This window comes from Oncorhynchus keta, chromosome 35, assembly GCF_023373465.1.
Source record: "Oncorhynchus keta strain PuntledgeMale-10-30-2019 chromosome 35, Oket_V2, whole genome shotgun sequence".
Lineage (NCBI taxonomy): Eukaryota > Metazoa > Chordata > Actinopteri > Salmoniformes > Salmonidae > Oncorhynchus > Oncorhynchus keta.
Window position 1 is genome coordinate 29,186,058 of NC_068455.1, and position 18,321 is coordinate 29,204,378.

General features: G+C 45.0%; 1 protein-coding gene across 2 annotated transcripts in view; it reads right to left on the bottom strand.

The window, feature by feature from the left end:
* LOC118368267 (kinesin-like protein KIF26A) overlaps window positions 1-18,321 on the bottom strand; it is a 99,187-nt gene that overhangs the window by 50,569 nt on the left and 30,297 nt on the right. Inside the window, exons 1-3 of one of the 2 annotated variants that reach the window (XM_035752241.2) lie at window positions 16,441-16,691; window positions 7,342-7,812; window positions 331-518 (exon numbers count right to left, since the gene is read on the bottom strand). In XM_035752241.2, the coding sequence (XP_035608134.1) occupies window positions 331-518; window positions 7,342-7,662 (509 nt within the window). In that variant the 5' untranslated portion in view covers window positions 7,663-7,812; window positions 16,441-16,691. Of the gene's footprint in view, window positions 1-330; window positions 519-7,341; window positions 7,813-16,440; window positions 16,692-18,321 lie in introns of those variants that run through there. The other variant, XM_035752240.2, reaches the window with a different exon arrangement.

Below are 18,321 nucleotides of genomic sequence, written 5' to 3' on the forward strand. Positions count from 1 at the left end.
ACCCTTTAATAATAATAATAATAATAATATATGCCATTTAGCAGACGCTTTTATCCAAAGCGACTTACAGTCATGTGTTCTAGATGGAACCTTTGTTTCTAAGAGTGTAGTGCAGCAATGAACCATGACCTTATTGTGTAAAGACAAGTCTCCACACAGATCCCTTCCACAACAGCATGCCGTACCGAGGTAGCCAACCACACACACCCGAAAGCCACCACAATACAGCACAGCAGACCCTAATCATCATCACTCTCAGCCCTTTGTCAGACTCTCTCTTCAGGTGTGATTTCAGTGAAAGGGGGGTTGTGTACTGTGGACGCAGCTTACCTGATGAAGAAGGAGGCCGCCGCAGATGCGCTCTGAGTGGAGGTGGGGCCAGGGGGGCCGACGGCACACTGTCCCAGCTGGACGGGGCTATTCTGTCGGCTGGGTGTTAGGTTACAGCGGGAGCTGGGGACAGGGGCCATGGTAGGGCCAGGGATGTCCCTCTCTGCCTCCTCCATCAGACCTTGTGCCTACAGAGGGACAGAGAGACAGACAGAGACAAAGCGAGACAGAGAGACAGACAGAGCATTAGCAATGAGTGGGCCTCAAGGGTTAACCACCACTACTGGTCCTCCACACCTCTCTTCCAGTCCATTTACTCCCTCTCTCAGGACTATTCACCTCAGCACCAACTAATTACCCACAAGATGGCAAGGGCACTGTACTGGACTTTAGTGTACTGGACTGTAGTGTACTGGACAGGACTGTAGTAAACTGGACAGGACTGTAGTAAACTGGACAGGACTGTAGTAAACTGGACAGGACTGTAGTGTACTGGTCAGGACTGTAGTGTACTGGACAGGACTGAACTAATCCTCTGCAGCAGAGGTAACTCTGGATCTTCCTTACCTGTGGCGGACCTCATGAGAGCCAGTTTCGTAATAGCGCTTCATGGTTTTTGCAACTGCACTTGAAGAAACTTCCAAGACATTTTCTGGATTTACTGACCTTCATGTCTTAAAGTAATGATGGACTGTCATTTCTCTTTGCTTGTTTGAGCTGTTCTTGCCATGATATGGACTTGGTATTTTACCAAATAGGGCCATCTTCTGTATACCACCCCTACCTTGTCACAACTGATTGGCTCAAACACATTAAGAAGGAACAAAGGCACACCTGTTAATTGAAATGCCTTCCCGGTGACTACATCATGAAGCTGGTTGAGAGAATGCCAAGAGTGTGCAAAGCTGTAACCAAGGCAAAGGACAGCTACTTTGAAGAATGTCAAATACATTTTAATTTGTTTAACACTTTTTGGGTTACTACAAGATTCCATGTGTCATTTCATCGTTTTGATATCTTCACTAATTTTCTACAATGTAGAACATAGTCAAAATAAAGAAAAACCCTGGAATGAGTGTTACTGTACATCAGCAGCTAATTTGCCATGTGTGAACAACTTAACGCACAGCTTGACTTAAACAGGAAAATAAATATTTAACACCCAACAACGAAAGAAACCTACACATCTACACACAAACCATAAGCAGTGAAATTCTACAGTGGACACATCTCTGGTAGGCCCATGGATCTTGCTGTGTGAAAGTATGTTACAGGTTGAGATGTAGAGGGGCAACAAAGCAGAGCCTGTCTGCAGCGCTGCCTGCCAGCTGGGGTATGAGTCAGAAGCAGAAGGAAGCTGCCTCAGCCTGGCCCCAGGAGTGGTAATGACTATGGGTGATGAGACAGGCTCTTGGAGTGCTGGTCTGGGGAGAGAGAGACAGGTAGTAGGGGGATAGGGGGTAGTGGGGTTCAGCTGGAAGTAGAACAGTGATCTCTCTCTCTTTGGTCCAGCAGAGGGAGTGCTGACAAAGTCCACTGATCACCCAGGCAGCCCATAATAAAAAGCACGGTTCCTACCAGGGTCTCCATAACAACACAGGGTTAATCCTCACCCTAAATAACGAGTATATCAAACTGTACACTGATCAGTGAAAGTGTACAAGAACCAGTTTGAACAAATGGTAGAGTTACGCCTGTAGTTTCCCTTCACATTCATCCTGGTGACACATCCACTGGGTTACCAGCAACCTGAAGTCAAACACGGTATGTCGCTTGACAGGATATATTTTGTCAACACCAACCAGTCCCTCTGCATATTTACTCGCTCAGTGTTTGCCCTCGATTCATGTTTCATAATTAAAACAACATAATTTACAATCTTCTTATAAAGTGTAGGCCCTCCAGTGTATGCCATCTGTCAACGGAGGCAGACAGCTGAACTATTTACAGTGCATTCAAAAAGTATTCAGACCCCTTGACTTTTTACACATTTTGTTACGTATTCTAAAATGTATTAAACTATTTTTTTTATTCATCAATTTACACACAAAATCTCATAATGACAAAGCAAAAACAGGATTTTTAGATTTTTTTTGCTAATGTATAAAAGAAACAAATACTTTTAAATAAGTATTCAGATCCTTTACTCAGTACTTTGTTGAAGCGCCTTTGGCACCGTTTAAAGCCTAGAGTCTTCTTGGGTATGACGCTACAAGCTTGGCACACCTGTATTTGGGGAGTTTCTCCCATTCTTCTCTGCAGATCCTCTAAAGTTCTGTCAGGGTGGAGGGGAGCATCGCTGCACAGCTATTTTCAGGCGTCTCCAGAGATGCTTGATTGGGTTCAAGTCCGGCTTCTGGCTGGGCTCTCAAGAACATTCAGAGAAGCCACTCCTGCATTGTCTTGGCTGTGTGCTTAGGGTAATTGTCCTGTTGGAAGGTGACCTTTCACCCCAGGCTGAAGTCCTGAGTGCTCTGGAGCAGGTTTTCACCAAGGATCTCTCTGTAATTTGCTCTGTTCATCTTTCCCTTGACCTGCCGTTGTAAAACATCCCCACAGCATGATGCTGCCACCACCAATCTTCACCGTAGGGATGGTGGCTAGTTTCTTCCAGATGTGACACTTGGCATTCAGGCCAAAGAGTTTAATCTCAGACCAGAGAACCTTTAAGTGCCTTTTGGCAAACTCCAGGCGGGCTGTCGTGACATTTATTTCTGGCCTGATTGGTGGAGTGCTGCAGAGAAGGTTGTCCTTCTGGAAGGTTCTCCCATCGCCACAGAGGCACTCTGGAGTTCTGTCAGAGTTACCACTGGATTCCTCCCTGACCAACACCCTTCTCCCCCGATTGCTCAGTTTGGCGGCCATCTCTAGGAAGAGTCTTGGTGGTTCCAAACTTCTTCCATTTAAGAATGATGGCGGCCACCGCGTTCTTGTAGACCTTCAATGCTGCAGACATTTTTCGGGACTCTTCCCCAGATCTGTGCCTCGACACAATCCTGTCTCTGAACTCTAAGGACAATTCCTTTGATCTCATGGCTTTTCTTTGACCTCATGTCTTGGTTTTTGCTCTGACATGCACTGTAAACTGTGGGACCCTATATAGACAGATGTGTCTTTCCAAATAATTTTAAATCAATTGAATTTACCACGCGTGGACTCATATCAAGTTGGAGAAACATCTCAAGCATGATCAATGGAAACAGGATGCACCTCAGCTCAATTTCGAGTCACATGGCAAAGGGTCTGAATAATAAGGTATTTCTGTTTTTCATTTTTAACACATTTGTAAAAATTCTAAAAACCTGTTTTCACTTTGTCATTATGGGGTAGTGTGTGTAGATTGATGACTTACATTTTTTTTTAAATCCATTTTAGAAGAATGCTGCAATGTAAAAAAAATGTGGAAAAAGTCAACGGGTCTGAATACTTTCCGAATGTGCTGTATATACTGACATGCGAGTGCTATACATCAACATGCAGCGGCATACATTCAAACATTCACATGAACACAGGCACCTCCGGCAGAAAGGCTATACCTCATACAAGCACTGACACTATAAGCTTGTCCTGATCACCACATGGTTGTTTCTAATCCCAAGGGAATAACTCATTGACTATATCTCAGAGAGCCATGTGCTCGCCTGTTATTATTAATAACCAAACTTATTAGACGCCCGACATCCATGTTATGTTGTTCCTGATGTCCATGGATATATAAGACTACGCATTGAACATGCTTATCTAGGAAGGCATTTCCGCTGTGTTGAAAGTCCATCAAGGTCCGGGTTCGATCCCAGGCTGTGTCGCAGCCGGCTGCAACCGGGAGACCCATGTCCCATCTCGCTCTAGCTACTCCTGGTGGTGGGCCACACTGACTTCGGTCGCCAGCTGGACAGTTTTTCCTCTGACACATTGGTGCGGCTGGCTTCCGGGTTAAGCGCGCATTGTGTTAAGAAGCAGTGTGGCTTGGCAGGGTCGTGTTTCAGAAAACGCATGGCTCTCGACCTTCGCTTCTCCCGAGTCAGTATGGGAGTTGCAGCAATGGGACAAGACTGTATCTACCAATTGGATATCACAAAATTGAGGAGGAAAAAGGGGGTAAAAAGTACCAGAAAAAAGAAAGTCCATCATGATGGGACAGCAAGGGCCTCTTGTACATGTACATGTCAGGGTTATGATTTCTGAAGTGCATGATGGAGAGACAGCTCATTTCAGTTTGCGCCCCGAGCGCAGATTCTTGTCACGCACCAGAGGAAGCAGAAAGACTAACGACAGCATGTGGGCGTCTGTGACAGGACAGGAACTCAACACGTACAAGAGAGATGTACCTGTGTGACATCATCCAGAAAGACTAATGTACTTCACACACTTAGGCAGTAAGCCTATCTGGACAGCTCATCCACAACCCTGTCATAGATTAAGCCAATGATGGTGTCAGGTTTTAGAATCAAGTGGCAGCAGGTTTGAAGCTCTCGTTGGGGGGGGGGGACCAGAATAGACAGCTCACACTAACACATATATGTCAGAGAGCATGACCCCAGGAGAGCGACTCAGGCAACCTGCTCTCCAATGCAGTAGGCCGTTATGACCACTGATGTCCCTGGTTGAGTCCCTGGTTAAGGGATAAGCATGCTGCTGTATGTCCTGGTCAGGTAATTAGGCACTCTCAGGGGTATCATGTGTCCAGGACCATTGACACTGAGTGTCAGTAATGAGGGGACCTACCACCTTTAAACCCCCAACCCCATGGCCCGACTGATTGCCACTGCTTCCCAGGGAGAGGAGGAGGGTGATGTGGAGAAGGAGAGACAGTAAGCTTCCAATACAGGCAGTCTCAAGCCAACCGGGCTCAGTGACTCCCTCCCCATCAGCAGTCTAAAGAGCGTCCTCCTCTCAGAGCCCGAGCCTAGCAGCGATCCCCAGTGACCTCTGATTCCACTGTTCGACAGGCCATTACTGCCGAGGTGAAATAGACCCTGCTAATCTGGGCCCATCCTGATCCAATGGCTTCCTCAGCCGCTGTTATTGGTGGAGGAGTGTATAGGTGTGTATAGATAGACAGAAAAATGGACAACAATTTCATGTGAATAGTGGACAACAAAAATGTTGAATTTTCCTCAAATTGACTGAACAGTCTCCCTCTCCCTCTGTGTGGCAGGGTGCCATGCAGGCCCAGCTGTACCGTGGCAGGCAGCAGCCCAGATGTTCCTCTAGGTATCCAGTGGGTAGCAGAAGAGTGGAGAGGTCACACCGGGCCAACAACACACACTAAACCCCCAGGGTCAAGAGCAGCGGTTTTAGCAGATTATTGCGCATGTGATTGTGGATTTTGCAGAGCAGAGGGCAAATCACAGACTTGGGTCAATCAATTAGTCGTTTTGTAGTGTGCACTGTTCAGTTCAGCATTCACTACTCACACTCTAATGTTACTTAGAATGACTGAACTGTTAATCTAACCACATCCAACATCAGGGGTTAGAAGTTAGAGGTTTTAAATGAACAATGGAGTGGGGAATTCAACAACAGATGCTGTGATTTTTACTTTGTCAGGTTTCGGGAGACTGGAGTTCTGTAGCCGACCTCATAGAGGTAGGATGTGCAGTCTCCTCCATTTAACACAATGACCCATTCTCTCAGTGAGCCCATTATCCCAGCTGTTAACTGTGATAGATTGTTTAGATTCTATTGTAGTGTAAAGTGGACCCCAAATGTAATTCCAAGCCAGAGCATTTTTACTATATATATTGTGAAGGTTTCAAGGTGCCCTATAATGGGCTGTGTGCTGATATTCTGGGGCCTCAGGCTCTAGTCTAAGACACTCTGTAGGATTGCTGTCAACAGGGGCCTTCTCCCTTCCTTAGTCTGCCCACCGCTCTGAAGAGTTTTACACTGTCCCCCCAAAGAAATCAAGTGGGTAATTGTGAATTAAAGCGCAAGCCTTTCGGGCACAGCGCAGCTCCGACTCCTCCATGGCCCATGTGGGTTTTCTGTCATTCTGAGGGATCTTGTTTTTAATGAAAGAAATGGGCTTTAAAAAATAATGCCAGGAACATTTCTGCTGTGTTTGTAAGTCAGTATCCTGAAGGGCCATTTGTGTCTCTGAGGAGGCCCAGGCTCAGCCATGTGGCATTGTGCAACGCTTCATCCCAGCTCCCATCGGCTCTAATTGCTTTTAGACATGTAGGAGGAGAGCACAAGTCGGTCTCTCTCCCTATATGCAGGGCCTTTTGATTTGCCCTAGATTGCACAGATGCTGTTAAAAGCTTCTGGCGGCCTCACATAAACTGGCACTAAAGGCACTTGTTGACAGTCAAAGAGGAGAAAAACCTGTTCCAGAATAAGGAATAACACTGGCAGACGCCGTAATTGAGTCCAATGCCATATTAAGTAGAGGCAGCAAAAACAAAAATAAAACTGAAGAGCCATTAACAGCTTCTGATTGACAACATAAAAGTAGAAAAGATTAGCTGGTGAGTTTGCTCAGTGCACTCAGACTCCCTAGTGTAGAATGTCACAGCAGTGTGTAAGACACAGGTTAGAGGCTTGGACCAAATGTCCCTCTCACTGCAGGAAGAAACCTGTTGAATATAAAAGGACAACATCCCATAATGATAAGCCTGGAGTCATGTATATTACATGGGGAATGTGTCTGTATGGAGCCATATAGTATGCCTGAGAGGAGTGTTAAAGGGAAGATTGTAAGGTGGTCATTGTGTCTTGGTCTCCCCAGGTAGACAGTACCACACAGGAGCCATTACCCCTGAGGAATGACAGGTCCAAGGTCTACGTGAAGTTCTTCTCATTTCTCTAAAGGTTTAAGATTGTCCATCGTCAGACGTTGTTCTGACCAAGGTTATTGAAAAACGTTGAAGACAACATTGATAAGAGTAATAAGCTGTCTTTTCAAAACATTTACTAGATGTGCTTGGATGCATGCTACCCCCAGACAGGGTAAACAGTGTATCTGTTTAAATAGTAATAATGATGAACATTGAAGGGCAGAGCACGTACCGGGCTGGACTGAGGGAGGAAGTTGTTGACTCTGGAGATGCTCCACATGCCTTCCAGGTACTGCTGGGCCTGGATGGTGACCGATCCCAGGGTCCCGGTCAGCTGCCCTCCCCCAACCATCACCTGGACACTGGACTTGGGCCCAGCAGAGACAGAGGAGCCCTGCAGACAGCCCAGCTCCCGGCGCCCCCTCTCCCCTAGGGGCAGGACATTGTGGGCATGGGGGTGGGCTTTGGAGGGCTGCCTCACATAGGCACTGGAGGAAGAGTGTGTCAGTCTATGGGGCTGCCCAGTGAGGGTGGTGGATGGCAAAGCGGGCATGTTGTGGCTCAGGATCAGGGCTGGGGCGCCTACTGTCTGCAGGGCCTCCTGCCTCAGCTGGTGGAGGGGAGTAGAACACACCTGGCAGCATCCATCATGGCTCCCAGGCACTTGGAGCTGGTCGAAGACGAAGGCTGCGTAGCCAGGGTCCTGCAGAGGAAACACACAGAGAGGGAGGGGGTGGTCAACTTAACATGGTTCCATTCAGAAAAAAAACATGGTATACTACGTCATATCTCCATATCAGCATGATTGGGGGGTTTCCTGGGTGTTGTTCATATTTTCCAGGCGTGCCAGACAATGGCTATCAGTGTGGTCCCTCCCAGAGGCTGCCCTCTGATCTTAGCTCTACCTCCCTCCATGTCTGCCCTAACCACATCCACATCCTCCCCCTCAGGAATTCAGTTTGTTTAGACTGAGCTGCTCTGGTTGAAACCAGAGACAGCAGATCATGTTGCTGGTAGAGGTGCTCATAGCTGCCTGCCTGGGCCTTGGACCCAAGTCAAACAACAAGGGCAAATGAAGAGATAAAAGGAAGTTTGAGGCATTAGTGAAAGACGCATTCCTCTGGAACACCAACTCAGTCAGACCCTTCTCCAACTTTCTACAAGGCTGTTTAAGGCCCCAGAACAAATGAACCTCATGAAGGGTTTTGCGCGGCACCGCCTTATAGAAGGAGACCAGTGTGTCCTTTCCCTCTGTCTGTTAAAAGACTCCCTGAAGTGTCCTCAGCTGGAGAAGAAGGGAGTTGTGGGGGTTTAGAGAGGGAACTACAAAATAAAACAACAGCTGAGCCAATCCTAGGAGCTCAGTGTGGAATATTTACATATGAGAACAGTCCCAGCATGAAAACATATGATAAAACGCCCAGTGTGAAAATAATCATCTCCTCCTGATGTCAACTCCCAAAACCCAGCCTTTCACTAGCGATTACAAGTCAAGTGGTCTCCGCTGTTCTTATCATGCAAGTGAGGTTCTAAGACCACTCCTTTTTTTTCTCTCTCTCTCACACACACACACACACACACACACACACACACACACACACACACACACACACACACACACACACACACACACACACACATAAAGGGGCAGTAACCTCCCGGCCACTGGAGCAGAGCTCTAAGACAGGAGCCCACAGATACATAATGTTTATGGGGCCTCTGTTCCTCAGAGCCTCTGTGGTGATCAGGATGAGTGAGACGGCCTGGCCAAACAACGACACTGCCTTAACGCAGTACCACTTAATACAGCAGTCTCCACAGAGCCACAACCCAGGGACTTTAAATCTCTTCCCTCTGAAGACAGCTCAATACAGAGACCTTTAGGTGACCTCTATGTTAGAGCCCTATGCTTATACCTACAGTATAAATGGTTATCATTATTATGAGTATATTGCACTCCACTCCCTCTATTGCTCTTGCTTACTAACAGCCAAGCCACGGCAGAGGACATTGAATCATCATCTTCATTTGGTCCCTGAGTCTAAGCAGTGTAAGCAGCCCCTATATATCAATGCTCTATCCACAGCACAGATCCAGTCTTCATGATAAGAGAGATCGATCGCCAGGCACAAAGATCCAGAGAGGGACATACAGTGCCCACAGAACGCCCCTGGAGAGAGGATGCTGCTGGGCTTGGCCCTTGGCAGGACACGGCTGTGCTGGTCCCCTAGTAAGTCACCCTGGATAAGAGCATCTGCTAAATTACTAAAAATGTAAATATGTAAAAGTGAATGGTTTTTCAAGGGAGAATTCAAAGGAGCAATATGGGTTTAATATGGTTTACTTAGTGATATACTTTAATAAATTATTGATCCCACGATACTGACACTATTGGTAATGCATAGTCAGAATTGATGTTAGGCTGGAATAGACTAAGTCTGAGCATTTACTGTAGATGATGTCCCAGGTCTTATCGTAGTGTTGGGTGGGGTTGTGTTGGCTAATGGAGGAGATGTTTGCTACAATTATCTTCTTAAGAGCACTTATGACAACATTCCAATGAACATGCATTTATGTAAGGTGGCTTAAAATGTAAACACCATAAAGCTTTGGAGAACGATCTGAGGCCGGGAGACACTGATACATGCGAGGGACCTAACCTGAAGGCCTTCTATTTCAACCTGTTTAACAAAAGGGCAGGTTCTGAATTCACCAGGTCTGAGACTAATCAGAAGAGAAATCGGAAAGAGACAGCGAGAGAGGAGGGGGGAGAACATATCACCACAGATGGAAACGGTCTTTGGTTGTGAGAGTGGACATTAAAGCAGTCATAATCAGAGTAACCTACCCTGGTCTCCTGGGCTCCCCTCCACCCATTCCTTACCCTTCAGCCTCCCACCAAGCCAACCATACCTCACTTCAGGCCATGACTATATGGAAGAAATCAATTCCTCTCTCCCCATACCTTCCTCCATGCATTTGTTAGTTGTTGATTTAGGAGAGCCAATAAAAACAGCCACAAAGCTCCGCCCATCTGCTATTCTGTAGGGTTCTGTAGGTTAGAGAATGGGCTTCCCTTGTGAAGCTGTCTCTGAGCTTTATGCTCTGGGGAAGAGTGAGCCGGAGGTCAGGGGTAGGAAGTGGATCATGGTGATGATAATGATGATGATGGTTATGATAGTGGAGAGGATGATGCTAGCCCAGCTTGGAGGTGGAGAGTTTGAAGGGCAGATAATATGTGATTGTCTCCACATCAAGTATGACATCAGCGAGCCTTCAAACTAAAATAATGGGATAGGGCATGACTTTAAGTCAGACCTTGGCTCTTTGGATTTTACAGGCAAGTTCTGAGATATTTTAAACACAAACCGATGGCCTGAAGAGGTTGTGTAATGCCTAATGTAGAATACATGAGACATGTGACATACTATACATGCATTGAGGCCTGACACTATATTCGCTGCAAGCAGGGAACGTCCTGAGGACATTCGGCAACGTTTCAGTTTGGGCCCTTAAGCATTTCAGGCGTGACGTTATCCCACTGCCGTTCTGAGACTTTCATTTTACTCGTCTTTAGGACGACATGTGATGGCCCCAAGAGAACGTTCTCTGGGGGACCTTTTTAATAGTTCCCGGTTTGTCCAGGGGATGTTTTTAGGACGTTCTTGGGATGTTGTGTCATGGTTCCTGGAGGTTTTGTCAAGTTCCCGGTTGGTCCAGGGGATGTCCCCGAGAACATTTTAAGGACATTCTTGGGACGTTGTGTCATGGTCCCCTGAACGTTCTTGGAACGTTGTGTCATGGTCCCCTGGAGGTTTTTGTCAAGTGATGGTCCCAGGTGTCCCAAACCATTATATAGTAAAGTAATGAAATGGTATGGGGGTTGTAAGGTAAGTGGTACACTATTCAGATAAAATAACAATATGATTGCATTTAACATGATCACTAGTAACGACTTTTCAAAATGACCCCCACCCGGGATGTGATCTCACAACCTCTGGATTTGGGGTGTATGCTAATCTTTCTGCTGAATTTCAGAAGTCCCCGACACATTCATTACCTTTAATACATCTCAGCACTTAGCAAAAAAGTGCCATCTGCACTAGAGATCGGCCGATTAATTCAGGCCGATTTCAAGTTTCCATAACAAAATCGGTAACCCTTTTTGGACGCCAAAAATCTTCACATAATCACTAGTTAACCTAGTAAAATCATCAACCATGTGTAGTTAACTAGCTTGTCCTGCGTTGCAGAAAATAAATGCGCTGCCTGTTAATTTATCATTGAATCACAGCCTACTTGAACTTCGCCAAACGGGTGATGATTTAACAAAAACGCAATCTTTCCAAATGTACCTAACCATAAACATCAATGCCTTTCTTAAAATCAATACACAGAAGTAGATATTTTTTTAAACCTGCATATTTAGTTAAAAGAAATTCAAGTTAGCATGCAATATTAACTAGAGAAATTGTGTCCTCTTGCGTTCAGTGCAAGCTGAGTCAGGGTATATGCAACAGTTTGGGCTGCCTGGCTCATTGCGAACTGTGAACTAATTTGTCAGAATTTTACATAATTATTACATAACATTGAAGGTTGTGCAATTTAACAGCAATATTTAAACTTAAGGTTGCCACCCGTTCGATAAAATACAGAACAGTTCCGTATTTCACTGAAAGAATAAATGTTTTATTTTCGAAATGATAGTTTCCGGATTTGACCGTATTAATGAACAAAGGCTCGTATTTCTGCGATATTATATTATAATTAAGTCTATGATTTGATATTTGATAGAGCAGTCTGACTGAGTGGTGGAAGGCAGCAGCAGGCTCGTAAGCATTCATTCAAACAGCACTTTACTGCATTTGCAAGCAGCTCTTAGCAATGCTTGCAGCACAACGCTGTTTGTGATTTCAAGCCTATAAACTCCCGAAATTAGGCTGGCCATACTAAAGTGCCTATAAGAACATCCAATAGTCAAAGGTATATGAAATACAAATGGTATAGAGAGAAATAGTCGATGCATCATAATTCCTAATATAACTATAACCTAAAACTTCTTAACTGGGAACATTGAAGAACTGGGAATATTAAACCACCAGCTTTCATATGTTCTCATGTTCTGAGCAAGGAACTTAAACGTAAACTTTTTTAAAATGGCACATATTGCACTTTTACTTTCTTCTCCAACACTGTGTTTTTGCATTATTTAAACCAAATTGAACGTTTCATTATTTATTTGAGACTAAATCAATTTTATGTTTTATATTATTATATTAAAATAAAAAAGTGTTAATTGTTCATTCAGTATTGTTGTAATTGTCATGATTACAAATATATATATAAAAATTATTATTATTATTATTATTATTTTTTAATTGGCTGATTAAAACCGGTATCAGCTTTTTTGGTCCTCCAATAATCGGTATCGCCGTTGAAAAATCATAATCGGTCGACCTCTAATTATCAGTTAATCTGACTATTCTCTCATTGATTTCATTGGGTTTTCAGTGTTGTAGTCTAATGTTGGTGGGACATATTATTCTGTTTTAATGGTACTCCTGAATAATTAGGATAAATATAATAGTTTTTCAGTGTATTTTTAACAGAGCTGAGATTTACTTTGAAGTGCAAAGTGTAGGAATAGGCCTACAGGTGAAATCAGAAAATGGTGGTGGAGCAGGAAGATCGGAATTCCGTAAACCAAGTGGTGGCGAGTTCAAATCCCAGGTGCGGACATGTTGAATAATAATTACTGTATGAATAAACATACACAATGTAATCATGTATGTCAAATATGTTAGTTTAGAACACTATGTTAAAGCACCGTTTGTGTGTGGGTGTCCCTAGCATTTGACAAAGAGCTGTGACTGGATCAGTGGTTCACCAATCAGGGCCTTGATAGGCTTGGCAACTGTAACAAGGGGTGATGTGCAATGAAACGAGGGTGCGTGTTCCCTGGGTAAAACATTTTTTTTTTTTTTTTTTGGGGGACGTTTCTTTGCGACAATCAGGTGATATCCCCGGGACAGAGCCATCACAGACGAACTGAATTGGTCCACCTACACAGCCATCAGAGACCCTGGGTTCGCGCCCAGGCTCTGTCGTAACCGGCCGAGACCGGGAGGTCCGTGGGGCGACGCACAATTGGCCTAGCGTCGTCCGGGTTAGGGAGGGCTTGGTCGGTAGGGATGTCCTTGTCTCATCGCGCACCAGCGACTCCTGTGGCGGGCCGGGTACAGTGAGCGCTAACCAAGGTTGCCAGGTACACAGTGTTTCCTCCGGCACATTTGTGTTGCTCGCTTCCCGTTTCGATGTGCGCTGTGTTAAGAAGCAGTACGGCTGGTTGGGTTGTGTATCGGAGAACGCATGACTTTCAACCTTCGTCTCTCCCGAGGCCGTACGGGAGTTGTAGCGATGAGACAAGATAGTAGCTACTACAACAATTGGATACCACAAAATTGGGGAGAAAAAGGGGTAAAAAAATAAATAAATAAAAATACAAGGTAGTAGTTTTGGAATTGTTAGCTAGATTACTTGCTGGTTATTACTGCATTGTCGGAACTAGAAGCACAAGCATTTCGCTACACTCGCATTAACATCTGCTAACCATGTGTATGTGACAAATAAGATTTGATTTGATTTGATCAGGTGACATCCCAGGGACAAAACCTCCAGGGGATCATGACACAACATCCCAAGAACATCCTAAAACATCATCGAGGGACGTCCCCGAGACCAACCGGGACGTCCTAATGACTCATTATTGTTTGCAGGGTTGTTTGTTGTGAGTGTAAAGAAAAGCCCAGTTTGAGAGACATTTTTAACGAGCTGCATCAACACAATACAAGTATTCCAGACACGCCAGGCCATTGAGAGACATGATGTCCTAGGCTTCTTCAACCATTGTTAGGTACAAGTGGAAGACGACTAGGCTTCAGAGCTCAAGCACTCTAGAGAGAGGGAATGCGAGTTAGGGACATGGAGAGAGAGAGAGAGAGAATAAGAAGGGGGAGGCAGGTTGGGGTTGTGCCCCTTGCCTTTGGGCTTGTGGGTCGTTGTGTTGGGTTATTGCCTGTCAACAAGGATCTTTATTTAACTCTGGGGACGAATGAAGTCAGATGCTGTGGCCTTATTATGGAAAGGAGGCCGGCATGCAATGGAAAAGAAGTGCCTGTGGAATGGACTGTAGGTCTACATAGACACACACGTTTGTCTTTCTGTCAGTTGTTCACACAAACGATGAGGAGAAACAGCAGACGGGGAGCAGGAGATGTCAGAGAAAAATGTTCTGGGTGGTGAGTGTCATCAGAAAGCCTTTGCCCAGGGGCTGATGGGAAGAAGCATAGCTTTAACAGAGAAAAGAGAGGAGAGAGAGAAAGAGAGAGAAAGAGATGTGCATGATTTCTCTCTGCCTGGGTCCTCTGGGTACCTCGATGCAAATGGAGCCAGGCAAAGTCACACAGGGAATGATTTGGGAAATCGTCTCAATTTACCCCGCCTCACTGTCTCCCTTCCTGCACCCACATGAAAACCACAGACGGAGCAAGCAGGGTGGGAAGCCTACGTTTACCGTTTGATGAAATTCAGCCACGGATCGGCCAACCGGATACAGAAAGCTGACCCGTGACTTATTTAAAATCAGGAAGATGCATGAAGCTCCTCGCCAAACTAAAGACTTTCAGGCCCATCGCCAGACTAAAGACCTTTAAGCATGCTCCATTAAAATGTAAGACACTCTGGGAAACAGTACTTTCTATTCCATCGAGATGAGGAGTGCCTGTTAGATGGGGAGCAGTGACCTTCACCACAGAGCAGCTCACTGTGTTTCTGTGGCCATTCACTTAAAAGAAACAAGAGGCAGTACAGCCACAGCACACCCACAAGATTTCATAAGATTAAGTCCCATTTCTTCTTCCAGTTTGCATTTGTAATATTTTTACAATGATGACTCAGTAGGTCAAAACTGTGCTGCGTCTCTCCACACTAGAGCCCATAACCAACAGCATTATCATTGTTAACAGTAACACAAGCAATACTTCAGAGTTTTCATACTTCCTATAGTGTATAAAACCAACAGGACCGACCACACAACAACACAGTTGCCGCACCTGGCACCTTTTAAAAACTGGAAATCCTCCACTCTCCCTTCTCTAATTTCTCCATAAGGACAGCTTAAGACAGTCTGAGCTGTCTCTGTTTACTTGGCCTCTGACACCTTTGGCCCCATCAGTAGTGCTGTCCCAGTGTGTTTCAATGGGACTAGGCCCTAATAAACCACAGGGGCCTACGGACAGGTCCCACAGTGAGGACGAGAGCTGCCAACAGGGCTACTTTCCCATAGGTAGCCTGGGCTCTCTCTGACAGCCAGGCCAGAGAAACAAGCACAGCTGCAGGCCTGCCCCTGGATGACCACAGGCCATTAAAACAGATTACATTCCCAGGATAAAAGAAGCACATCTAGTGGTAATCCCTCCTATCCTCACCCCCCATACCAATACCCTAAACTCTCTCCCCCCTCAGCCATCCCCAGCAGACCCATACATCTCATTTGACATCAGGAGCATTTAATGCTGAACCACCAGTAGTAGTGGGCCACAGATCACTAAGTTTAACCATTCCTGTTGAGTCCTGTGCCGCTAGAGAAGACAATGAGTCAGGATCTCACACTAGCATGCTGTTTACCTCTGTGGGAACTCTCCTGTGGCACACAAACTGGGATGTGTCATCAAACAAACATCAAACAGATGTTGCCTGCATTGCAGGAGAACATTCATGTATTGCAGGAAATTACTAACTTCATACGCCTTTTTTAAACCTCAAATACACTACAAGTTAAACCTTTCCTGAATTGCAGGAATGTTCTCCTGCAACAGGTTGATCAAATGTATATCCTACATCTGTAGCAACAGCACTGGGTTGTAGTTATTTGTCTGCATGATAAAATAAAAACACAATTCCAGAGATAGAATATCCACCTTAATTTCAGCATGATTCATGATGTTGTATATCTGGACCCCATTGTAATAGAAAATAAAACATTCAAATAGTACATTACGGCATATTCCCCAAGTGTAGCCCTTGCGAAATCCTCTTTATGCCGCAACAAAATGAATCCCTATTGATCAATATTGAACAAATGCTTTCATGTGTAAGTACTTATTAGGCGATAACTCTACTCGCGGAAATACTGGGTTTGCCAATGATTTTACTATATTTTTTTCAAGTATAACCAATGTATGCAGAACTACCTTAAATCACTTTCCAACAAAAGAGCAACAGCAAATTGCATCACTATTTAACATGAGCGCTATCAGAAAATGAATTTTACCTGTACTTTTCAGATGACAGGGCGAGGAGTTGATTAATCCTTTATCCGCGTTGATGTTGTGAACACGGACTGCTGCAAACGCTAGCGCTGAACTTTCACAAGGCGCTTCTGAGTAGGAGGAGTAGCCTGGGTTAGCGTACAACATGATTGACTGGAGTGTTTCCGGAACCTGATACACGCGAGCCCACTTAGTCAATGTTAAGGCCTACACGATCAAGTCTACCTGGCCCACTTACTCAATGGTAAGGCCTATACGATCAAGTCAACCTGGCCCACTTACTCAATGGTAAGGCCTATACGATCAAGTCAACCTGGCCCACTTACTCAATGGTAAGGCCTATACGATCAAGTCAACCTGGCCCACTTACTCAATGGTAAGGCCTATACGATCAAGTCAACCTGGCCCACTTACTCAATGGTAAGGCCTACACGATCAAGTCTACCTGGCCCACTTACTCAATGGTAAGGCCTATACGATCAAGTCAACCTGGCCCACTTACTCAATGGTAAGGCCTATACGATCAAGTCAACCTGGCCCACTTACTCAATGGTAAGGCCTACACGATCAAGTCAACCTGGCCCACTTACTTAATGGTAAGGCCTATACGATCAAGTCAACCTGGCCCACTTACTCAATGGTAAGGCCTACACGATCAAGTCAACCTGGCCCACTTACTCAATGGTAAGGCCTATACGATCAAGTCAACCTGGCCCACTTACTCAATGGTAAGGCCTATACGATCAAGTCAACCTGGCCCACTTACTCAATGGTAAGGCCTATACGATCAAGTCAACCTGGCCCACTTACTCAATGGTAAGGCCTATACGATCAAGTCAACCTGGCCCACTTACTCAATGGTAAGGCCTATACGATCAAGTCAACCTGGCCCACTTACTCAATGGTAAGGCCTATACGATCAAGTCAACCTGGCCCACTTACTCAATGGTAAGGCCTACACGATCAAGTCAACCTGGCCCACTTACTCAATGGTAAGGCCTATACGATCAAGTCAACCTGGCCCACTTACTTAATGGTAAGGCCTACACGATCAAGTCAACCCTTAATGGTAAGGCGATCAAGTCAACCTGGCCCACTTACTTAATGGTAAGGCCTATACGATCAAGTCAACCTGGCCCACTTACTTAATGGTAAGGCCTACACGATCAAGTCAACCTGGCCCACTTACTTAATGGTAAGGCCTACACGATCAAGTCAACCTGGCCCACTTACTCAATGGTAAGGCCTATACGATCAAGTCAACCTGGCCCACTTACTCAATGGTAAGGCCTATACGATCAAGTCAACCTGGCCCACTTACTCAATGGTAAGGCCTACACGATCAAGTCAACCTGGCCCACTTACTCAATGGTAAGGCCTATACGATCAAGTCTTCCATGGAATCGATTCGTATCTCAAAGAAGCATATTTTAGCAGGACAGTCCTAGATCAACAATTTATGTCTGTTTTGACATTTTTCAAACATCTCATCATTTAAAGCTGCAATATGTCACTTTTTGGTCAACGACCAAATTCACATAGAAATGTGTGTTATAAATCGTTATTCTCATTGAAAGCAAGCCTAAGACGCGGTAGATAAGGTCTATGTGTGCTATTTAAATGCTTCCCGTTCGTTTTTTTTTTTTGCTTCTTTTAATTTCGGTTTTGTACACCAGCTTCAAACATCTGAAAATACAACATTTTTGGTTCTGGAAAATATATTTAAACAGCGGTTTAGATGGTACAACGATTCGCTACCCTATACTTGCTTGTTTTGTATCATAAACTGAAATTAGGCAAACTTAGAATTTTAGCAACCAGGACATGGCAGAGCGATTTCTGCATAGTGCATCTTCAATGCATTAGAGCCTAAACATCAAGAC